The sequence below is a fragment of the Hirundo rustica genome, chromosome 6 (assembly GCF_015227805.2).
Source record: "Hirundo rustica isolate bHirRus1 chromosome 6, bHirRus1.pri.v3, whole genome shotgun sequence".
Lineage (NCBI taxonomy): Eukaryota > Metazoa > Chordata > Aves > Passeriformes > Hirundinidae > Hirundo > Hirundo rustica.
The window spans coordinates 29186370-29211000 of record NC_053455.1 but is presented as its reverse complement, the minus strand read 5'-3'; the positions used below and the strand labels follow the sequence as shown (position 1 = coordinate 29211000).

Below are 24631 nucleotides of genomic sequence, written 5' to 3'. Positions count from 1 at the left end.
CCTTTTTTGTGCGTTTTAAAACGGGGTTACTGGCATATATATAACTTGTATTCAAAAGAGCTGGGAAGTGTATTTTCTCATAAAACCTCTCTCTTTATCTGGTAGTAGGTTAAAAAGGTCAAGAGAGATTTCCTTTGCACAGTTCCTCGCGGCTGGAGTTTCAGCGAGTGCTCATTCTCTGCTGTCCAGCCAGCCTCTCCCAGCCGGTGCCTTTCTTCAGTTCCCACCCGCGTGTCTTGGTTCCCGGCACTTGCTGACGGCAAAGCTCTCGGCGTGTTCTCGGCGCGTGCTCCCCCGTGCGCCGTGGCTGTCGGGGCCGGCCGCAGGTGCCGGAGCGGCGGGGGCGCGGCGCGGCGGCTGCCCCGGGCCGGGGCCGCTCCTCGCCGCCCGTCGGAAGTGAGGTGTCGGCGGAGGGCGGGGCGCGGGCCGGAAGCGAGCGGGGCCGGGCTGCGGGCGGCGGGGAGCCGGTGGCGGAGCGCAGGGAAGCGGCGCCGTGCAGGTCCGTCCGTCGGCGGGGGGCCGGCGCTGCCCCGGCGGGGCGGGTGAGGGCGCGGGGCCGGGCGGCGCTGGGGAGCCGGGCGCGCCGCGCCACCGGGGGCCGGGCCGGGCCCGGTGTTTCGGGCGAGCCCTGCGGCGCACGCCCGCGGGCCGGGGAGGGTCGCTGCCGCTCCCCTGCTGCTCGCGGCGGGGCCGGGGTGGGTGCGGCTGCGCCGGGTCCAGGCAGCCGGTGACACCGAGCGGGGTCGGGCCGGGGCCCGACCCGCACCCTCACGGCCGCGGAGGCCTCCCGGGGGCTGGGACCGCACCGCCGAGGCTGCGGCGAGGCTGCTCCCGCCGCAGGCAGGGCTGAGGGCGGGGGCGACGGGGGTGCCCCCAAAGCGGTGGCAGCTCCTTCTTGCTGCCCACTGGAGGGAGAAAGCACGGGTTAACCGCTCCGCGTCTGCCTGGTCGATACTTGCTTTGCTTTCTCTTCCGAGAGGAGTTCCCTTGCGTGTCACCTCTGTTAGGATAAATGTAAGCGCATGACAGCGACAGTTGTAACTCTTGTTGTTGTGACCTAGGAAAGCGAAAGGAAGCAAGGAAGAAGTTTTTTAGACAGGCTATTTTAACATTAACAGCTTCATTAGGAGAAAAAAAATGTCTTGGTGAGTCACTTTTCTTGTAAAACAAGCAAAGTTTTAGTTGTGTCTGTGTATGCACAATTCATTTATAGATTTCATTCATTCGTAGTTACATTTCAAATACACATTTTATTTATTTAGAAATATAAAATAAAGTTGTTTGGGAAGATGTTCTGAATCCATTTTCTGAGCTCTTGAATTTTCAAAAGAAACTGTTTTAACAAACCATAAATTTTGGGGGTTGTCATTCCAACTCTGTTGTAGCTCTTCCGTCAGTTACTCCTCCCTGTCTTCTGATTCTTTCTGCTTACCAGTAGCTGAGGTTTTTTGTTTGGTGGATTTGTGGTGGCATTCTTTACCAGTCTGTAAGTAGGATTTTGTGCTTGGCATTTCATTTTGGTTCTCTCACCAGTAATTTAATTAGAATTTTGACATGGTGCTATGTAAAAAATCTCATTCTGGTAGTCCACATCTGGATGAAAATTTTCAGCTTCTTCTGTTGTGGTTATCCTGACACTGAGAATTACTACCAAAAGCAGCCTTAAAACAACCTTGTTTGCATTCTGTTGCCCAACCAAAGAATTAGAGTAACATTTTAAAAGTAAGAGCAATGTAATTAATGTTTATTTTCATCTAATCTTACATTTAAATTATATTTTAAGTTAGATTTGCCTTATTTTTCATGGCAAATATGGAACTTTTGCTACATTCACTTTCTTTTTCCAAACAGTTTGCATGGTCTCAGTAGACTTTCTTAATTGGTGTTGCTTCCTATTGGCTCATCACTAAGTTAGCTGCTGAAGCTAGTATGCACTGTGTCCTGGTCTTGTTAGATACATATTTATTCATAAATAAAAGAACAGCTTCTGTTTATGAGAATAAGCTTAGTTCTCTCTTTAAGTAAGGCTCTGTCTTGCAGCACTTCTGTCTTGCTGCTGCCAAAAGCAAGAGGCTTTACTTTGTGATGTCCTCTGTCATAAGAGTTTTTCAAGATCTTTCAGTACATTAGCTGAGTATACTAAAGCAGCAGAAAAATATTCTTGCTGTCTTTTCCTGGATTTTTTTTCTTCCATTTTAGTGAGTAAAATTACTGTAAAGAGTTCTGATGAGTGCTGGAATTCACACAAGGTAGGAGCAAGTGTCACTTGGGATGGACTGTCACTCTACCCTTGAGGTGTATTCATTCTTTATTTTTTATGTGACCAAGCCTGTGATTTACCTAGGCCTGCTTGTTGTCTCTTAAAATTGTGGGGTTCTTTCCTGAAATTTGGTTAGGTCAGTCAGAATTCCTCTTTCCCCTGTATTGCTCTATCCTCTTTTGTTATGGAGCATATTGTTCACATAGGACAATTTTATCATCTGACTTTCTTATGGAAGAACATATAAAACTGTTACATGTGGCAGATAGGGATCTGAATGTATGTTCTTGAGGCTCATCTGAAATACTGTCTTGTGTAGCACTAGGTCACTCTTGCAGCATCACAGTGTTAAGGATATGTCTAGATTTTAAGTAATCAAGTGTAACTCAGTCATCCTTGAACATTACTGTTAAACTTATCAGCAATCCAAAACAGAACAACTTGGAGCAATTGTGCTCTGCTGAGATAAAACAGGAAGTTGTGCTCTGAGCAAATGTGGAATGCTTCTCATTTGTTGCAAGAAGGAATGGAGAGCTGCTGAAATTATTAGTCTGTTGCTGACTGGTTTCTGTAGCTGATGAACTAATTTGATAACATTTAGAGGCTCTTATTTTTGTGCTGGAAAACCCCTATTATGACTTCTTAGTAGATGTGATACAGTTTGCTATCATGGTTAGATATAGAATGGTTGTCTTTGATATATGTGAACTCCAGAAACTGGAGTAGGGAGGGGAGGGAAAACCCGGTCATGTTAGGAACAAAGGCTTTTTACACATCTCTTTCCTTTCAGCATCTCAAGAAGAAAGGTCCATTTTGTGTGGAAATAAGTGATTCCCAGAGGACTGTCCCAATGACAGAGCTGTCTGCGCATTTACCCCAGTTTCAGCATGGGCAGCTGACAGAAAACTTCCCTGATACCCACCTCAGCAACACTGTATGTAACAAACAATTTTAGTACCTGGTAGCAGTTAAATGGGGATGAATAGTTTGTTGGGATTAATTTTATCTTTCTAAACTGTTGTGGTGATAAGTGGTGCCAAAAGAAATATGCTGTAAAATATCTGATGTTCTAAACTTATTTTTATGTACAGATAAGACCTCCCCCAGTTTAAAGTGATGTTGGAGTGACCAAGCCATCAAGGAAGAAAAAAAAAAAGGGTCAAACACTGACGTTTACAGTATTTAGTGAGCTCTCTTGATCTGCCTGACTGTGGTCTGCTTGGTTCACGGGTTTCTCAGTCACAGAGTTAATTTTCGTCTAGGTAGAGCTTGAAGCCTTTTGTTATTGCTATTGCTGGAGGACTGTTCCTATGCAGGAAGAACAGCTCTGTCCTGTCTTACTTGTGAATAATTCTCAAGGTGCTCTCATGGTTCTTGAGGTTTTGGGGGAGGAGGAACTCAAAACTTGAAGTTTTATATGATTGCTTTGAAAGACCTAAGTGTATACTTACAGTTGCTAAAACTGTACCATTGTGCCATGTGTATTTTGGAAAAATCAGGTTTAGATGATCTACTTGGGTGTGGTGCCCAGGCTCTTAGATTTGTCATACTGTTCTTTGTTCCTGCTATAGCTCTTGAATATCAGGTTGCCTTGTGGCACGGAAATGATCTTGTGAGGCTGGGCCACTTGTAGATGTGTCTATAGCAGTAATTCAAGAGAATATTCTGATTCCTGCTTCAACTCTTCTATACAATCATCAGTTTAAATAGAATTTTGAAAAATCCTCAAATAAGCATCATGCTTTATCAATAAAAATCGATAAAAATATAAAGCATTTGAAAAATTAAACAGAAAAATTTCCCCTTTTACTTCAGAGGGAATGAAAATGGTTTCTTTTCCTCTTGGACCAGGTGAGAGATTAATTTTTATTGAAGACTTCTGCCAGATTTAAAAGACAGAGCTCAGTGATAAGCTGTGGGCTCACCACTGTTACAGGTAGCTTGGTGCTGCTCCTTACCAGCAAAGGGTTCTGTGTTCTCACTAACAGACTCTGCTGCTGAATAACTGCTACTTGTGCTGTTCCTTTCCATGTTTAAGTAACTGTAGTTTTGATACTAAGTTATAATGATGTTTCTCCCCTTTACGCATCTACTTTGTACACACCTACAAAAGCTCTCTCCTGCTTAAATGTACTAGCTTCTGTGGCTAACAAGTCAGCATGTGAAATCACTAAGTGGTGTAATTTGCCATCTCTTCTTCTAGTCACACACAAAAAGTTCAACCCAGTCTTCAATATCTGCCGCTGCATAATGACCTTTTAACATCAGTGGTGTATGTGAGAACTGATGAAGTCTATGCCCACTGTCAGGCATGGTGGTCTGCTCCTCATGGATAAATCTGAACTTAATAGCTAAAAACTTCTTATCAAATATGCTATGTTTTAATCTCTTGGTTCAGGGGCATTGGTCTGGGTTTACTATTAACTATTTTCCTGATAGGGAAAGAAGCCACTATCATTTGCTTTTGATACTGTTTAATCACCTGAAAGCGCGTAGTTCATAACTTACATTTGCTTACGGTGTTACAACAGGTGTTACTGACTTTTTAGCTTCAGAGTTTTCACTTTTAACTATGTCTGAGGAAAGTGAAGAGTCTGTTCCTTTGCTTCCACTTCAGCAAGAGTCCATGGCCTCTGCTCTGTTTAATACTGATCAGGTAGGATATAAGTGCACTTTGTCCTTTTAAGCAGTGGGGCACGAGCATGTCACTTTTAGCTGTGCTTTAGTAGCCTGAGGGGACAACCTATTTTCTAGCTTTAAGTGCAAATGAGAGAATAACGTGTGTAACTCTTGATGCTGATCTGGTTTTCATGCACTGTTTTAATATGTAAAGGCCTTTTTTGAGTGCATCTTTGTTCCTAGCCAGAGAAGGGAGTAAAATAACACATATTCATCTAATTTCTTCCGTTTTTCTCTTTGTGTTTGATATAACTGGTTTTTGTAGTGTTGTGCTAGTTGATCAGGCTTTTCTTTTAGATGTTTTCATATTTGCTCTGTGAAGCTGTAGATTTTAAATTTATTTCAATATATTTCTCTTCCAGAGATGGGGTAAGTGCTCCCTCATGCAAGACTGGTTATTACAGCATAGAAAAAGCGACACATTCGGCAAATGTGCATAAACCTAAGTACTCGGTCTTCTCTGCTTGTGCAGAGCTTCAAGGCTCTGTTCATCTCCCGTGTATTGTTATTTATGATCATCTTAGGCAGTTTATTTGGATGGTCAGGTTTATTGTTGTCTTGTTGTAGACTGAGAAAAAGCATGAAGTATTTTACTATCAAAGTGAAAAATGTTACATTTCTGCTATAATCTGTACAGAATTAAGTTTAGTTGTAGCCAGCATTTCAGATTGATTAAACAGGATCTCTTTATTTGCATTCTCCCATATTTCCACTTCTATCTGACTTTGAATAATTGTATGTGAGGACTTTATGCAAAATTCCAAGTGATTTGTGATAAATTTTTCATTTAGTAAGAAATAATTTTGAACCCAGCATCTTTATCAGGACATATTTCAGGTTAATATTACTAAATTCAAACTAAGGTTAAAAACATGTTGTGTCCTAGTTTTAATTTTTTAATTTAAGCAATTTTAGTTTGGGTTTTTTTCTCCTCTTACATTCCATTTCCTCATTGAAAAATGAAGCAGATTTTCTTAGAGGACAGATCTTGAAACCCTGCTGAGCTTGATCCTGAGGATACCACTAAAAAAGGAGGGAATAGGCAGATCATTTGGTGCATATTGTTACTTTGTACTGCTTTGTAAAACCAAATTTTTCATGAGTTGGGGAAGTTGTAAAGCTTCAACCAGGGCTTTTGCAGTGTCACTATTTACAGTTCAAAGTCCAGGGACTTGTGCTCCTTAATCACTTAAGTGTTTTAAAAACTCCACTATGAGTTTCTGAGTGTGTACTTATCATCTTCTCTTTTCCGAGGGTGGAGCTGGGAAAATTCTGTAGAGAGACTCTCTAAAATTATTATTGATTTATCAAAAAACTACAGTGGGTTATTGAGAGTCAAGTCAGCAGTTATGTTTGGAAATGCTATTGAGGTCAGGCCATCAGACTTTAACGTTGCACATTTAAGGAAAAACCTACTTGAGTAGGAATACTTTAAGGAAAAAATCATTAGGTGATTTTCAGTTCTCTGTCTTATGTCCAGTTCAATTTTATGAAAACCAAGTGATACTTTAAAGGTAGTGCAAAATCATCCTTCAGTTTACTGTACATTTTAATCTAATGCTGCTTTAGTGCACTTAGTCAAACAGAACTGTTCTGCGGGAAGTAATTCAGAAGAAATGAGATTAATTTTGTAAGGAATCAAAAATATTTTTATTTTATCTTCTATATTAAACCTCTTGAATTTGAACAGTACAACACTGATTTTGGACACGGTAATACACTAAAAAAATGAGTGGTCTGTATCAACTGTCACATTTTAGTGCTTGTTTAGAGTGTCTGGTAATGGTTTTATTTCTTTGTAGTCCAGAAAAGGTAAAGCATAGATCACTCTCCTGTTGTGTTCTCTGTATGTACACACAACATATAAAAGGTGAATGCCCTCTGCTAGTGGTGCTTCTTGAAGAGGGCACAGAAGATTTGTGACACCAGCAGCCTGGAGTGCAGGCCTGATCATTTACTAATACGTGAATTTCCCAGTTTGTGCTTTTGCTTCCATTGGAAGTTTACCACTGTCTTGGTATTTGAATTATACGCTTGATGTTTCAGGTATTGTACCCTTCATATTTCAGTATTAGGAAGGACAGGAAGCTCTTTCATATTTTGGTAAGGGTGGTGGAATTTCTTCAGTATCAATGCAAGGATGTGGCAGTAGTTTCCTTGAGAAAGAAGAAAATTTACATGCTTAACTTACTGTGCTGAAACTTTGGGATCAATAGCAGTCCAAAGTCTGAGAATTACCTGAGTGTGATCACCATTTCTGTGTCATTCTTACTAAAGATGTGAGAACACCATACCTCATGAAAATCCATTTTAATATATATCCTACTTAGTATACAGTAAAGGAAGTAGACATTGTCTTGGGATTTTCATGGAGAGGGGGTCCTAAACGTCTATTTGGTGTTATTCTTAAGGGTCGATACAGTTCATTCTTGTCAAGTTACAGGTATTCAACTGTCATGCATTCTTTCACCAGCTGTAGTTTGAACCAAGGGAAAAAGATACCTTTATTCATCTTTTGAAATTCTATTTAAAGGAAAGGTGACGCAGGCTCTTAGATCGGCCAGCCTACTTTTGACTGTTGGTGTTTTTTATGTAAATGTTTCTAACATGACCCTGTGCTCCCATTCTTTTAATAATTGTGATGGAGTTAATTATTACTGTTTAAATCCCTGCTGTAGCAAGTGTTCTTGGCAGTAAATATTATCTTACATGTTTCCTCCTCAGGGTCATCTTTAGCTTAATGTACAAGCACGTGTTTGTGGAGAGTTGCTGAGGAAGCTGGTTTTTATGTATTGCAGAATGACAACAGTGAAAGACGTCGCCATGATAATAGTGAGCGCAGAAGAAACGACAATGCCGAGTCTGAGACTAATGGGCAGCCACAGAACAACGTTCAGCAGGTGGTGGAGCAAGATGAAGAAGAAGATGAAGAGTTAACACTGAAATATGGGGCAAAACATGTGATTATGCTGTTTGTGCCTGTCACGCTTTGCATGGTGGTTGTTGTTGCAACTATCAAGTCTGTCAGCTTTTATACACGCAAGGATGGACAGCTGTATGTATCAGTATTTCCCCCTATCTTATGAGTGGACTTAAATAGTTTTCTTTAAACTCTCGATTCTTTTGGAGTCTGATTCAAGCAGTGAACTTCCTATTTCCTCCATTTTCCCCTTCTCCAGTCCAAAGATGGTTTTGTTTTATTCCTCCCAGAAACCAGACTCTTCTCTTTGTGGTACTATTGATATTTGTTGTTTGTCTGGTGACCAGTGGGGTAATATCTTGGTTGTTACTGCTTGATTCAAATCCTAGTCATCCTAGTCCTCATTTTAATACTTTATCATGCTGCATGGTGTTTATAAGATAAACTCTATCCTGAGCCAAAGCCATTTCATTTGTACTATGCTAGAATAAAAGAGTTTTGGAAAAGGAACAAAACCACTAGTGTAAATGAAATAACATATATGCCGTGTTCTGGTTTGCCCATGCTGTTTGATAAAGAAATTCAAATGCAAGGGGAATATAACTTCAAGAGATTCACTTCTGATGCAGTTACAGAAAATTTCCTGGCAGATGTTTCTGTAGAAGTTTTTGGCATTTTGGTAAAATATTAATGTTGCCAAAAAAAAAGCCCAAGAATATTGAGCCTGTCAGAAACTGCAGCAATTCATAGAATCACAAAATGTTAAGGACTTGGAATAGACCTTAAAGATCAATCTAAATGTTCCACTGTGAAAACATTTAGACAAAATGATTCAAAGTGTGTTTGGCTTTGAAATGTTTGTATAATATAATAGTCATAAAATGTTTCAATGAAACACAGAATTCTTCTTCACTTTAGAAGCTATTGATCAAAGGTTATATTTTTTTGAGATTTTATTTATGATAAGTGTTTTCTCCCTGTCTCACCTTCCCACCCTACAATGAAGTAGTTGCCCTTTTGAGAGATTGTAGAGAGATTGTATTTTTTTAGGAAAGAGTGAGTTGAGCGTTGTTTTGTTGAAATCACGGGGAGCCTTTCATGGTGAATCCATAGGTAAAATTCCAACTGCACTGGCCAGCACATGAGTGATAGCATGGGAGAGTGGCAGTGACACACAGTGTGGGTGCAGCCGTATCAAACTGTTGGCAGCTGTGGGCTTTGTCTGCTTTACAAAGCTGAAAACAGTAGTAATCTAAGAATGGAGGGAAGGCAAGTCTTTTAAGGAATTCAAGTTTGTCTAATATGATACTGTGCCACCTTTCAAGTTTTGCCTTAGTAGAAAATACATGTGCTTTTACAGCTCTGAATTGAAAGATTACTGCAGTTTTGTTTGATGTTGGCCTCACAGCCCAGAAACATCTGTGCATTCAGTGTCATTTCAGTTGACTTTTTGTTTTTGTAGCATCTACACTCCTTTCACAGAAGAGACAGAGACAGTAGGACAGAGAGCCCTGAATTCTATTCTCAATGCAGCCATCATGATCAGCGTCATCATCGTCATGACCATCCTCCTGGTTGTGCTTTACAAATACAGGTGCTACAAGGTAAGTAGCTGTGTTAGGTTTTTTTATTAGTACAGAGTATTTAGAGAATGGGACAAAATGAAGGTTTATCAAGGATGAGTGAGTGAAAGTAGCAGAATTGGTGATTTAATTCACCGTTTCTATTGTGTGGCTTTTGTTCATTTGGCACAAAGCAGGGCAAAGGCCCAGTGCTATCACTGCCATCTGTTCTGTCAGTTAGAAATAGGGTGACATTGCTTTCTATTCTTTTGAAATGTTCATGCACTGAAATCTTTCCTTAGTCAAGAAATGGAAAGGACAGACTTGGTGTTATTTTGAGGGCTCCTCTCTCCCACCCTGTCACCGGTACAGATGTCTCCCATCAGTGTGTGTGGCTGTACACACCAGGCAGTCTTCGCAGGGCCAACACAGAGTCCCCGAGGCTCTTTGTGAAAGGCTTCAATCATGTAATGACGTAATCTAGGCAAGTTCAGGCTTAGCATAATTAATTGCAGTGCCACCTGCATGGGAGGAGTTGTCCATGAAAATTCCTGGTTTGTTTTGGTCTTAATGATCCATTTCACAATGCTTAGCATAATAAAACTTCTCAGTATGCAGCCTGGACCTTGAATCTGTTTCACAGTTGTAAAATACGTACTGGGATTCAAAGGTTTGCTTCATTTAATTTTGTTTTCAAGAGGGAACGGTAGTTTTCGTCTTCATGTCTGTGGATGAAACCCCTTTACAAATTATCTGTGAAGTGACAGGGAAATTATTTTTGCCTGGATCTACATACATTGTGAAATACTGATTTTTTTTTTAACATATGGATCTTCACTTTTATCACTGTATGGTGTTACATCTGAACTGACAATGTGTTCTTGTTAAACTGGCGTTTCTCTCCATTCTAATAAAGTCAAATAACTACTGTGCTTTAACTAGGTACCTCAGTAGCCACTTGGTTCTCCTCAGGTGCTGAAGGCAGCAACTAGTTTTTATTAAGCTTTTCACATTTCTGCTTTCCTTCTTAACCTTTTAAAGCATAGCATATTCTCCTTACAAAAATAATTGTTCTACTAAAAATTAGAATTATTAGATACCAGAAATTTCTTGTGGTGATATTTTATGCTAATCACACTAAATAATTAAATTATTTTTAAATTTCCTGTCAGAGTATTTCTCTGCTGCTATATCAGAGTGCTGTGAAATGTAGTTACCTGTCAATTGAGTTCTATTTTGCATGCAGTTCTGTATGTGGATTGTAGTCCAGCTTATGAGGAATGGAATTTATAATGAAACAACATTAGGTCTTCATCTGGTAGTGACAATTTGCTTAACCTCACATGATTTTTATCTGATAACTCTTTTGAGGAAAGGAAACGCTACTTCAGCTTCACCATTGTTAGCTTCTTGTGGTTGTCTTCTACATATGTTAAGCATGATCCTGATTCTAGCTCTTCAACCTAACCAGAAACAGCATCTTTGAATCTGATTTTCTTTTTAATTTATTATTCTCTGCATTTTTCGTTGTTTCAGTCTACCTAACCAAAGTCTGACTGCTGTAGCTCATTTTAATTCTCTGCATCCTGCAGCCCATCCTTAATTTTTATTATTAACTTAATTCAAGTTGTAGCAGGTAAAGCCAAATTTGTACCAGCAATCCATTAGCATCGAAGTTGTTGTTAAATGAACAATGAAAATTCTTTCATGAGAAGGCAAAAAACCTGTTGTGGTACCCTGCTGGGAAAACAGCAAGCAAAACTTACAAAAAGTACTTTAGAAAAGTCACTTGTAAGAAAAGGGACTGGTGATCTGGAAAATGGTATAGTAAATGAGATACATCCTGAGAATAAAGCAAACACCTGTGTGTAAAATGCCAACTTACATTTGAACTCTTGAATGTAAGTTCAAATGTATTTTTGAACATACAAACTCTTGTATGTTCAAAAATACATACTCTTGAAACTATCTCCTCTAGTTCTGTTGACAGTAGTAATGCAAGGTGTGTGTAGACATTCGCTGGACTATGGCCTTGGTGTTTGACACTATCAGCATTCACTATTTTTTTAGGATGAAACATTACTATTCACTTATTTTTTTAAGTGATATGAGTTTAAGGGCTTATATTACAGATAGAAGAACTACTGGTAGAAATCAGGAGACAGCTTTCCTTGCTGTTTCCTTAAAGTAGTTTCAACTAATTTTACAGAGGAATAAAGTTACTCTTGTTAGGTCCCTACTTGGTAGCTTTACAAATTGTTGGAAATTTTGGTTCTCTTTCAGTGAATACCTACCAATATTCACCTTTGGAAAGGTTCTTTCTCCCACTTGCTCTGCGTGGTGGCAGTTTGAAATACTGAGACAGATACTTTGGCAGTTTTCCTGCAGCATCTTTACAGGCATGGTGCTTATTGTTTGTGGGAATTTCTTATGTCTTTTTGAGAGCATACTAGCAAAAGTCTGTTAGATTAGGAAGTTAAATGACAGGTTTTGTTAGGCTGAAAGTTAAATTTGAACCTCTTTTGAGAAGCAGTGTGAAGGAGGAGAATGAATGTTTCAAAAATTTTAAAAATGCACATGAAATAATAAGCATTAGACTCAATGTACTAAAGTACTAACTGCAATGGCTGGATTCTTAATTTGTCAGAAGGTGCTGGTTGTATCACGTAAGTGTGATTCCTTTAGTCTTTGTGCATGTGCACTTTACTTTTAACTTAACTTTTGCTAAATATTTTAAGAACATAAGATGCATTCCACTACACATCTTTAAGAAGAGGACAAAGAGATAACACAGTTTTTTAACAGCTTCTGAGTACTTTAATCGGGTGTACATATATAGCAAATGTAGCCAGTTAATTTTTTCACTGGTTGTGTCTGTTCAAAGCAGGATTCCTTCGGTAGCTTTGATTTCTAGATTATTGCTTCTGACAGGTTGTCTACTTGTAATACTGGGTCAAGTTTTATATAAGACATTCTGTGCTGGGGCTTTGACACATGTTCAGTCTCAGTTAAGAGATGTTAGGAGATTACTGGTATTAAAGGGGTCTTTGATTGTGGTTTTTTCACTTTGCACAATAAATACAAGAAGAGTGCACTTCTGTCAGTGCAAAGTCTAAGTGCCTGTCATTTCCAGGTTTAAATACTTGAGTGTTCCTGCTGAGTACAACACTGAACTGTTCTTTATTGACTTGTTGGGCATGTAAGTCTGCTCTCATATCAAAATTAGGGATTATGTCTATGGATGACTGATAGAGAGTATAGAAATCTTTACACAGTCATTCATCTATGATCTTTCAACAGATAAGCGCTGGTTTTTCCTGGGTTCCAGTATTTAATTCTATAACTGCATTCTGAAAATGATATGAAGTCAGAGCAGCACAAAAGTGAATCATGTTTTCCATCTGTGTTCATGCTGCATAATTCTGCTATGTTATAATGCCACTGGTCTAAAAATACGCAAACAGTAGTTTTCAGTAGAGCTAAAGAACATATACTGAAAGTTCACAAAGCACTTAAAATTCATAAGTGTAAAGTGAAATACACCAATGTGCATAGGCTAAACACGAATGTAGCACCAACCAAAGAGAGCTATATCTTAGAACATTTCCTTGTTTTAAACAAAAGGAAAAATAACCTTAAAAGCATTTTAATAGATGCTAAATTTAAAATAACAAGTCTAAAAATATCTGTATTGATATCTTCTTTTCCAGGTGATTCATGGTTGGCTTATCATTTCTTCTCTTTTGCTGCTTTTCTTTTTCTCATTCATCTACCTGGGGTAAGTGAACTAAACCATTAATGTGCTATTTTTCATGAATCACTTTATGTATGTATTTATTTTAGAACTAGACCTTGAATCTGAAGAGGAATGACAGTGAGTAAGCTATTGTAATAGAATTCTTAGTTTTATGTAGGCTGATAGAGTACACATAGAGAGTGATTTATGGGTTTAGAGTGCATCTGATTAGGTACAGAATCTAATCTGTACCTAATCCAGCACATCTCACTTATCAGAATATCTTGGGAGGAGCTTGTTCTGCTGGCAAGTCTTCTGATAATTTAATTTTTCATTGACATATGACTCAAGGGCAGTTGTTTGCGTCATGGCTTTGATTGTTAGTGGTATATGCAAAGGCTATTTGCGTGGAAGTGGTGGAAAAGAGTCAGCAGAAAAGAAACTACCATCTCACCAAAATACATTCAGCAATTTTCTTCTCAAATTTGGAAGCATGCCCTCATCCAGACAACAAGAAAATCCAGGCAAAACACCCAGTATTGTCTAAAATGAACAGCCTTCTGAGGGTTTGTAACTAGAGTTATGTCATGGAATTATTATACTCTATATGCTTTTATGCCAGTTGATGACAAACACTTCTCTTTGAAGAAGTTTATTTCATTTGGTCTCTCGAAGGAGAACGTGGTCTTCCCTTCAGTCACTGATTTTTGCCAAAAGTGATCTGTGATGCCTTTTGTGGCCAGTAGTTTCTCTAATCCTAACAATGGCTTTTGAAATACAGGGCAATTTCTTCATCTGTCTCTCCTGCCTTACAGCAGTGCTGGCTTCCTTTTGCCAGAGGTTCTGAGAGTGAGAGTTTGTAGACCAGTTATACACGATGACAGTAAGGGACATCCTGTTAACACTGTACATCTCAAAGGTCAACTGACAGCTGCAGAAGACAAGTTTCCTGGAGGAAAGTCTTAGGCAAATTATAGGGTTCTTAATGGCTGGATGAGTTGGGAGCAGCAGATTCTGTAAAAAGCCATCACAGCTATTTCTTCCCTAAGTCAGCAGAAATCACCTGTGACTTGGTGATGACATTTATCTATTTTGATTTTATTTATTGAGGTTCTTAGTTAATTTCTAGTATTGTGTGTGACAGGGATATGGTTTATCCAAAAAGAAAGCTTTTTACTTCAGTGTTTATGGGGAATAATAGAACAAATATGCGTCTTTGAAGTTACCAAGGCATTCCACAGGAAGCATGTAAGTAGAGAGAGATCTTTGCGTGCCTTTAAAGATCTATTATAACCTCACAAGTTCTGATTATTCTGATTTTTAAAAGTTATGAACGTAATCAAAATTACTGCTTTTGCAGTAATGTCCTTTCTTGTCAGTTCCTGCTTTGATTGAGAGGGAGATAGAACATTAAGGAAAATTTGCAAAAAAGCAAAAGAGTTGGTGTGAAGCAAATGCCGGCAAAATTAATCCTATTGTGAAGAGTAGTTAAGTACTAATTGGAGAAAGAATTTTACATGATTGCCGCTACATTGCATATGAAAATTTGTAAAAATATATTCTGAAGTTTGCATCTGTCATTTGTTTCCATTGTTTCAAGCAAATGCAGTCTATATTATTTTCATTTTTTAGCGAGGTTTTTAAGACGTACAATGTTGCCATGGACTACATTACAGTGGCACTCATGATTTGGAACTTCGGTGTTGTGGGAATGATTTGTATCCATTGGAAGGGTCCACTTCGGCTCCAGCAGGCATATCTCATTATGATAAGCGCTCTCATGGCCTTGGTGTTCATTAAATACCTTCCTGAATGGACTGCATGGCTCATCCTGGCTGTCATTTCAGTGTATGGTAAGTTTGGGAGCAAGGCACAGTAACAGGTCCTGTGGTGGGAATTTCTTTTATTCCCTGACTTTTCTACTTGTCTGACTAGACCTTAGAAAAAGTGTGTGTGTGTGTGTGTGTGTGTGTGTGTGTGTGTGTGTGTATCATCCAAAGTAGCAGATAAGGTGATTACAGACTTCATAAATACGATCATGATCCTAAACTGAGATCAGTTCCCTGCAGCTGAGGGGTTTGTATTACTGTATGATACCGTCTTCCTTCATGTTTCCTGGACTCTCTAGATTCTTTGGGGAGAAGAACTGAAATAATTCAAGAGAGGAGGAGATGAGAGAGACCGTCTCATTTTGATCTTTTTAATGAAGGTGGAGAACTTCCAGCTTCTCATTTTCCCCAGGAATCTTTGGAAACCCTTGTACATTCAGAATTTGGGAGCTTGTTTCTGTACAGTCTGATACAAATAGTCTGCCCAGCCTGTGAATTGCTCAGATTTGTGGATATAGAAACAACAACCTGATCCATACCTGATAATATAGTGAGAAAGAAGGAAGGAAGGATTAAGAGCAGTTTGCATTGCTTAAAGTCATTTTATATTTAGAAGGATATGGTTGTGAGATCTGTTTCGTTGGCTTCTTTTTTTTTTTTTTTCACTCTAGTTGTCGCATACTGCTCTTTTTCAGAATGATGGCTGAGAGAAACCTAGATGTAGTTTTTCCATAATGCTTTAGGGGGCACTGAGCGCTTGGTAAGAAGATCACTGTATCCTAAATACTGATTTAATTCCAGGCAAGACTAAAATTCAGTTACTTAGGCATAATTAAAACATTACAGCTAAGTGAAGATGTGCTCTTAATTTAAATTTTTTTGGAAGCATGTTAAGTGTGCTGAATGTGCGCTCTCAAAGTCACTGATCGTGATAAAGACTGAGAACGTGTCCAGATGTAAGTGCAGGGGTTGATAAGATTTGATTAGCTCTTATACATCATTGTACTCTTTAAGTGTCCTCTTTCTTCAGGGAGAGGAAAATTGTCCCTTATGTGTATGCTCATGGATCACAAAGCACATTAGGAAAAAGCTCCCATCCCCCAGCCCCATTTCCACCCTTCATACAACTGGAACAAATCTGAGTGCTCCAAGCATTCAGCCTTTTCTCAGTGATAGCAAAGAGAGATCAACTTCCAGGACCATGATGTAGTTGCTTTGAGTAAAGGGGATATAAGTTTTCAAAGCCTGTGACCCCGCACCAAGAATTCTTTGCTTGAGTGGGACCAGCAGTGGTGCCAGGGCAGTTGGCTCAGGTGCAGAAGCCTGCTCTGAGCAGCACACAGCTCCTGACAGATCAGCTCCCCCTTTCATTGTCATATTTCATTTCAAATTAATTTAAAGACATATGGTGAATGGACAAGTGCAAAAGGCAGTAGCAGTGTTAGAGCTCTCTATCCCAATATGCATGCTTCACAAGAATTAAGTAAGCCTCACCTATTGTCTTAAAATTTCTTTTAGCATTAAACTTAGGTTACAAAAAGCTTTCCTAATACAAGGCAAGCTTGGGGATTTCCAGGATGGTAGTTGAAGAGTAGCTTTCTTGAATTATTCACAGGTCGACATATAGGCACTGGTACATTTGCAGTTGCATAATATCATAAGTGAGGAATATAATGTTTTAAAATTTGTATGCATGTTACAGTAATATGTAAAATAGGTTTCATAACTGAGAATATTAAAAAGCATTGCTGTAGGATACTGAATTGTGGCCAGTAGCTGTCTTTGAAATCTATATTCAGGGTGCATTTTCTTACTTCAGGGCTCTCCAAGTGTTACAGAAAAAAAATGTAACTATGTCTGCAGGGATGAAAGATCTGTTTGCTCTTCCTTTCAGATTTGGTTGCTGTCCTGTGTCCTAAAGGTCCCCTTCGCATGTTAGTTGAAACAGCTCAAGAGAGAAATGAAACTCTCTTTCCAGCACTTATTTACTCTTGTAAGTACATTTTGTTAAATTCTTTAAGCTTGCAATCACCCTTGCAATCACTATTAACCGAATCTGAAGCAGTCTTCTCATTTTTCTGGGTTTTAATAAGATGCTTTTCAGCTGAATTCTTGATCTTTTCACTTCGGCCTCAGTTTTCGTTTCGCTGTTGACTGAAAAATGTGGAACATCATCTGACAGACATTTCAAGATAAAAACCAGCATGTTTTGTTCCAAAACACAAACAGGAAGAATGGTAACAGACCTTGTTTTGGATCAACTACTATATCCTTAGGCTATGAATTAAGCCTTTTCAAAGGGAGCAATTGTTTCCAGAAAATATTTACCAGCTTTCAGTCCTTAAATAACCTGTGTCTTAGTATGAGAAATGTGAGAAATTACTAGAAAGAGGCTTGTTTGTGTGACTGTTTTCTCAATGGCTTGTCCTTTTTGGTAAATTGTTTCTCCTTGCAGTTGTGAAAAACAACCTATTGAGTTAAACTTGCTGTTGTGACCTGTGTATCAATTAGTACATAATTCCACTGTTTCTGAAGTTCCATGTTGCTAGTGGTAGTCACATGGATAACAGTGAAAGAGGCTAATCAAAAGTCATTATGCTGCTGGTGCTCCAGGCCTGTGTTTGGAAGCAGGAAGAGTGCTGCAGACTGACCACTTCAGGGACAAGCTTACAGTGCAGAAAGGGGAGGACTTTCTTTATCTGTCACTGGTCCTTTATCTGTCTCACTTGCACAGCATCAGTAAAATGTGGCATAGCTGCCCGTTACTCTGTTTTGTGGGAGGAGAGGTTAACACTGAGAACTTGAATTAAAATACACCTTTTATATGTAACAACATTTAGTTACCTCCAGATTGGAGAATTTTTTGTGATGGTGAAGGCAGAGAACAATTAACTTTGATGTAGATACTGCCTCTGAATGAACATAACTCTGTAACAGTGTTTAGAGACCTTTTTACTTGCAGATAAAACAATGGATTAATGAAAAAAAAGTAAAGAAATTGTTGATTTTCAGAGTGAGCCTCATATGTAGAAGTAATTTGTCTGGCAACAGCTGTTGCCATTTTTTTTCAAAATCTAGTAGAAATAAAATTTTATTCACCAGTTTCTGGAAATGTGTTGTTGCTGGCACTCGCTGTGTTCCAGGTATTATTGTGCTTTAATGAGAGTAAAGTTATTGTATCAAAAAAAACCCCAAAACGTGAAAAATGAGAAATAATGGTTTGATGCTAACACTATCTCAGAATTTCATACATCTGAAGATACAATTAGCTATGCTGTTGTGGTTTGGATTTTTTTGATAGCAACGATGATATGGCTTGTGAACATGGCTGAGGAGGATCCAGAAGCCCAACGGAAATCCAAACACTCCAGTTATGATAAGCAAGGTGAGCTTTGCTTTGACAAACCTTTGTCACTTTATTGCAATATATGTTTATGGATACTTGTATTTTCATTTTTTAAGACTCCTGGGTGCGGTAGAAGAGTGAAAGCATGGAGGCCTAATTAAGAATGATGAATCTGTCAAGACTTGAAAAATTGTGTACTTATTGTGCAGTTAATGTTCTTGCATTCATTTTTCTGGGATCTAGAATGTTGGTGTTGAGGTGACTCAATATAAAACTATTAACTGAGCTCAGCTGCTTGTCAAATTGGTATGATATAGTATATTACCAACTCATTTATATTTGTATTAGACAGAAATATGCCTAGCCCTTTTGGCTATGCAGATAGTGTTTAAAACATGGGGTTTGTTTATTTGTATGTTTTATTTGTACTAAAGCAGGGTGTGGTTTCTGAATTTAGCATGCTTGAAGGTGTCCATTTATATGTAACTTTCAGCAGAGTTTCCTATTTTAGTGGAAAATTAAGCTGTCAATGTCAACTGAAGAAGCTACTTAAATATTAGATGAGAGCTTATTCCTTAAATTGTGATCTTTGTTAGGTCACCACAGAAATTCCACTTTGATGTGGATGTACTCCTGAATACTAGGACTTGAGTGCAAAATGTAGGTGCTGTGACTGCAGAGCGTACGTTGACTCCTGATTGTATATTAAAATCCTGTGTGAGGATGTCTTGTGACTCTGTGTGCCAGTGTTAGATGTTGCTAAGTATTATGGAATACCTCTTTCTATCTTGTTCTTCTATGATCTTATACATGGAGAGGCTTTCATGTTTTAGAACATTTTTGGAGGAGTCTTAAATGCCTTTCTTCCTTTGAGCTCCAGCAAGCCGGCCCCAGAATCAAGATGCTGAAGCAGATGATGGCGGCTTTAGTCAGGAATGGCAGCAACAAAGGGACAACAGAATAGGACCCATTGAATCAACACCTGAATCACGAGCTGCTGTTCAGGCTCTACCCAGTAACTCTCAAACAAGTGAAGACCCTGAAGAACGTGAGTATGGACTACTGGGACTGAAAAGCTTACTAAATCTGATGCTGGTTAGTCAGGCATCCTGAATGCACAGGTGCAGGATTCTGTGAGCTGTTAGCAAGCTGAAGAGGTGTTCTTGCTCCTGATGAATACTGATCTGCCTCACAGGAATAATGGTGTTGCTTTTTGGTAGCGTTTTGTTGCAGGAGTGAGTAAAAATGGACCAAATTGCTCTTTAGTTTTATACACACACTCAAAACTTTTGTTGTAAAAGCTGTCTTCAGACCATTACATGGTCAGTTGCATTAGCCTTTGTCTTTTTCATGCAGTGTTCTGCTGTGTATTACCTCATTTGGATTTTAGGCCCTGTAAATGGAGTAATTACCTGTTTTTTTATCAAGATTAAGGTGCTGTAATCCACTTGGTAGGAAGCAATGTTTAAAACCTGATTGGAGACTGAAATGAGTGCAGAATGCAATGGGCTTCCATAGTTTTCTCCAGCATCTTGCTAAGAAGAAATATCGTTGGAGAGTATATGATGTCAGTACTCAGATACCTGTTTTAACAGACTCATGATTTCCAGTTGGAGTTCGAGCTGCTATTAGATTTGCAAAGCTCTAAATAAATTAGGGTGTGCCTGTCTAATAAACTGCTCTCCCCATGTGATGCTGCCATATTTTAGCAGATGCAGCTGCTCCCTGTGATTATCAGGTGCTCTTCTATTTAAAAATATAGAGACATCTACTTTAAGAACAGTTTTAACATTTACTTTGTCTCAAAAAGTCCAAATTTAGCATGCTGAATTAGGCAAATCTCTTTTAATTTCCAGAGCTTAAAAAAATAACATTAACATGCAAAAATTTTAGCAAAGCATCTGTTTCAGTTAATTTTTTAACTAAAACTCTCGCCTGGCCAGGCTAATAATTTTTTCCTTCCTGTATTCCTGCATTGAGTAGTAATGATCCAGTCAGACTTAGTTCACTGTCTGTCAGCCAGAATTAGTTCACTGCAAGTCTGGAGCATCCAAGGTCTGTTGCAGCAGTTAGAGGGTGTTTTAGTGCATAAGAGCTTTCCATGAATGCACTGTTCTAGGCATTTTATTGGAGGCCTGTTGTAGAAGAGTAGGGTTGCCTTTTTTCTTTTATGCATTTTCTCCCCTTTTTTCCTTTTTCCTTTCCTCTCTTCCCCCGCCTTCATAATTAATCAGACATCCACTTATGTTTTGATGGTCTTAGTTCCTCTTGGAACTCCAGAGTGAGTGTTGAGCTGGACTGTACTGTGGTGGGAAAGTAATCAATTGGCCCAATGAAAACAACTGGTCACCTGATACTGGCCTTTCTTAACATCTCAGAGTAAAAGCTCAGAAAGTGAACTGGCATTCAGGAAATCTGCTTGCAGAAGTAATTGAGTATTGTGCTTCCAGAGTTGTTGCTAAGGTGGTAATTACTATATAAAAGAATAAGAGAGAATGAATTTTCCTAAATCTCAGATCTTGGACTAAGTATGTTGAGATTTTGTCTCTGTGATACGCTCTGTACTTACACGCAAGTGCTTTTGAGAACTACCTGCATAAGAATTCTTTAGGAAGATTGGGAAGGCAGTGGAATATTCTGCAGTATATAGGTTTCCAGCTGGCAAATAATACATCATCTGCAAGGGATTTATTTTTTCCCTTCCCTCAGCCAGTTTAAAGGAATTGCTCTTCCATATTCTGTTGAATATGACAAGACAACCAAAAGTGGACACCCCTCCACAAATAAAATTACAGATATCTGAGTTTGTATATACTGCATTTATATGCCCAGGAAAATAGGAGTATAGGCAAATTCTCAAAGGGTGAATTAATTGAGTCGTGTAGTGTTCCTAAGCCATCTTCTTTTCGCAGGAGTTTATCACTTGATTCCAGAGTGGTACTAATTTTGAAAATAAAATGTTATTTTTGGCAAGTCTTGTTAGTAGTTCATGTAAACAAGTATTATTCTTTGATAATTACTGACATCATATTAGTAAACTGATACTTAATGCTACCATATGTTCACTTTGCAGGAGGAGTAAAGCTCGGTTTAGGAGACTTCATTTTCTACAGTGTCCTCGTTGGCAAAGCCTCTGCAACAGCAAGCGGGGACTGGAATACAACTTTAGCATGTTTTGTAGCCATATTAATTGTGAGTATAATGTAAAATTATAATAGATAGTTTCTAATGTTCATCAAGGACAAAGGTGTAACTGCTGCATTTTGTCTTTGGTCTTGTTTATTGGGTGGCCAGGCTGAAAACTGGGGAGGACTTTGACTGTGATTTTCATTGGCTGCACAGCTGTCACTAAAGCCTTTAGTTTAGGAAGACATAAAACATAACCTGGAGAATTAATATTTATATGTATATATACATATTATGTAACCTTTTGCTTTTTCAGAGTTCCCTAATTTCTCCCTATGTTTTTTGTGTTTTGTTTTTTTTCTTTCTCCTCAGGGTCTGTGCCTTACACTTCTGCTTCTTGCCATCTTTAAGAAGGCCTTACCAGCTCTTCCAATCTCCATAACCTTTGGGCTAGTTTTTTACTTTGCTACAGATAACTTGGTGCAACCCTTTATGGACCAGCTAGCATTTCATCAGTTTTATATCTAGCAGACATGATGCGGAAATGGATATTTGTAGCAAATCTAGGAAGGACGAGGAAAAATGGGTTTTTGCTCAGTTCTCAAGCGAGACTGAAGTCAAATACTCCAGATTCCAAGGCGGAATCATTACAGCTTCCTCCGATGGTGGTTTTTGGTTTGCTTTTTTTCCTGAGACAACTGCTGCACTGGGCACCATATGAGTTTTCCTGTGTGAAAGTGGCTTCTTCCTGATGGCCAGTCTAAGCCAGGTGCTGTTATATCAGAGGTCATCTGATATACATATCTCTGGTAAGGACCACCTGTGTGAAAATTGCTAATGCTTCCACCAGCAATGTGATCTCTTACCACAGGCTGATTGTTTTCACAGCGCTGAGGGTGCTGAGGACTTCCTTGATGTTAACAGAGGAAGCTGACAAATCACATGGAACTTGTCCCTGTAACTGCTTGAAGAGAGAGAACCCAATCTGGACTTCTTCAGCAGTGATATTTTGACAGTGGAGTCCCGACTGTGTAACAGGAAAGGACTTCGTAGCAATTCGACAAAGGGAGAAAGTACTGTCACTCTAAGAGTGCTCCATGACTTCATAGCCTCTGTGCCTGAGTGTGTTTGGTTTAGTAAATTTAAAAGCTTCTTTTTTTTTTTTTTTTTTTTTTTCCCCTCACTGGAACTAGAGCCTCTTCTCAGTTTTAATACTTTGTGTTCTCGAGCATGGAGTGCACCTTCTGTACACCTCCTCCAGTTTATGTAGCTGCTTAGACTTGGACTGAATTATTTGGCAGTAGAGGACCATAAGGTTCTAAATTGGATCTTATATTTTAAAAGGTTAATAAACTACATTAAAAAGCAGTTTTGGGACTTACTCTTTGGGCTCTTGCAAATCGTTTTGCTAGAACACCATTTCAAACCCTGCATTTGAAAATAGTCACTAACAGCACGGACTGCATCACTGGTGGATGTTCCTTCTGTTGGCATTCTTATGAAGTAAGTAGGCGTTTGCAGCAATCCCAGATGGAGTTTAGCTTGCCAGATCTAGAGATTGAAGTGCTATTAGGAGCTCTTTGCATCACTGAAATTCTTGGTCATCAAAAACATGGTTTAGAGTTCTGTTGACCTGAGTATTGGTCACTCAGCTGTCTAACACCTCCAGCTGGCAAGGATTTTTTTTTGTGCAGTATCTTTATTAGTGAGGATACTTAAGTTAAGTGAGAGATTGCTTAGTGTCACTAAGGAGCAAATGTTATGAGCCTCTTCACTTTAATTACCTCTCTCGTGAAGAACTGGTGATTTGGCAAAATGAAGGACAATTCAATATCGCTGAAAAGAAAATAGGAGATTTTGATCTTCCTATGAGAAGAGTCTGTTTGAACCTTAAAATGGCTAAACTCTGTGATTTCTTCTTCATTTGAAAGAACTCATTTATGAATAAACTGCTTGGAAATGAGACGGCTGAGATGAAGTTGGTTTTGCCATAAATCCTTACTGTGTACAAGTAACGTTTTTTCTTGGGAACCATAGGGAGTGCATGGGCATTCTGTTTTACTTGCATCTTGATACTGGAGTCTTTGCCAAGTAGAGCAACTGTCAAAATCATGACACTAGCTCCTTTTACCTTTTTTTCCTGGGGTTTTGTTTCAGTGCCTATAGATTCATAGGACTGAAACATTAGAGATGCTCACCAACCATTGCCCATGTAAAGAAAGAAGGGCTATGATGTATAATTCTGCTTTAAAACTAAGAAAGGCTTTCCTTGATCGTCCTTGTTAATGTGTTTTCCAGTATTACTTGTTAACTGTAGTGTTAGCATTTACATTTTCATAAAATACAAAATACATTGTCTTGTCTCATCTAAAGTACTTTTATTCATCTCATTTGTGTGCTGATTCCATGTGGATAGCATTAATAAACCAACTATATCAAAATTGCTTACGGTGACTTTTCAAGTCAAACTCGTTTGTGTTTTCTAGCTTAAATTACTGTTCCATATTTTGTTGCAGTGAAGTCTGACTTAAAACAGGTTGGTTGGTGAGGGTTTTAGGGATTTTTGTTGTCATTTTTTGGTTGGTTTTTGTGTTTGTGTTTGGTTTTTTTTTAAACAGGACTTTGAGTTGTTTTTATACCGTTGTAACTGGTACCTATCCTGAGCATTATATCTAAGAAAATTCTCTCCTGTGTTTTATTGGGCATCCCAGCTATAGTTCCATTGTATAGAGCAGGTTTGTTAAGAGTTGACATCACTGGCATTTGGATATCTGAGCTGGCTCTCAGTTAAGGGTTGTTACTTCAATGCAGAAGTCATCTCTCTTATTTCTTTTTTAGCTTCAATGTGCACCAGGGCAGCATTAGCTCCATTAAGAGTCGCTTTAGAATCTGTAGAAATGTACAAAAGCTTTTTCACGTACTTGAATGGGTGTTAGATGCTCAACCCAAGGAAGCGCTCAGAACCTTCCAACACTAAATTGCCAGTCTTGCACTTCCCAGAGCTGCTTCTGTTATTCCGAAGTGTTAATTTCTGAGCTAGTCTAGACTTAGAGTGGTGGAGACTATAAGATTTGTATTCACAGAAGCTGTTCAAGTTTGTGTTTGAATCTCTAAATTTAGAAGGGAAATTGCTTTTATAGGCAGCTATATGTTAAAGTACACTGCTCATTACC

At 38.9% G+C, this 24631-nt stretch overlaps 1 protein-coding gene across 6 annotated transcripts; it reads left to right on the top strand.

Moving 5' to 3' along the window:
• The first annotated feature begins 435 nt into the window (after positions 1–435).
• PSEN1 (presenilin 1) lies at positions 436–23899 on the top strand. 6 transcript variants are annotated; one of them, XR_005701394.2, is made up of 12 exons: positions 436–499; positions 3051–3194; positions 7738–7994; positions 9322–9463; positions 13132–13199; positions 14790–15010; positions 16881–16979; positions 18288–18371; positions 19207–19380; positions 21406–21524; positions 21831–22267; positions 22347–23899. XR_005701394.2 is itself a non-coding variant. In XM_040067817.1 (12 exons), exons 3-12 carry the CDS (start codon positions 4833–4835, stop codon positions 21984–21986), a joined length of 1404 nt encoding a protein of 467 aa, XP_039923751.1. In that variant the 5' UTR covers positions 3065–3194; positions 4112–4196; positions 4792–4832; the 3' UTR covers positions 21987–23899. The 6 variants fall into 6 exon arrangements, 5 of the variants coding, with proteins under 5 accessions (XP_039923753.1, XP_039923750.1, XP_039923751.1 ...); XM_040067817.1 differs by lacking the exon at positions 436–499 and adding exons at positions 4112–4196; positions 4792–4916 and having other exon boundaries at positions 3065–3194; positions 21831–23899; XM_040067819.2 differs by having other exon boundaries at positions 19213–19380; positions 21831–23899.
• Positions 23900–24631: the final 732 nt, after the last annotated feature.

Excerpts from the sequence above, each read along its gene's own strand:
- PSEN1 (XM_040067816.2), top strand. The coding sequence starts at position 3,111 with ATGACAGAGCTGTCTGCGCATTTACCCCAGTTTCAGCATGGGCAGCTG. Across the intron at positions 3,195-7,737 it reads ATACCCACCTCAGCAACACT|AATGACAACAGTGAAAGACG; the intron begins GTATGTAACAAA and ends TATGTATTGCAG. Across the intron at positions 13,200-14,789 it reads TTCTCATTCATCTACCTGGG|CGAGGTTTTTAAGACGTACA; the intron begins GTAAGTGAACTA and ends TTCATTTTTTAG.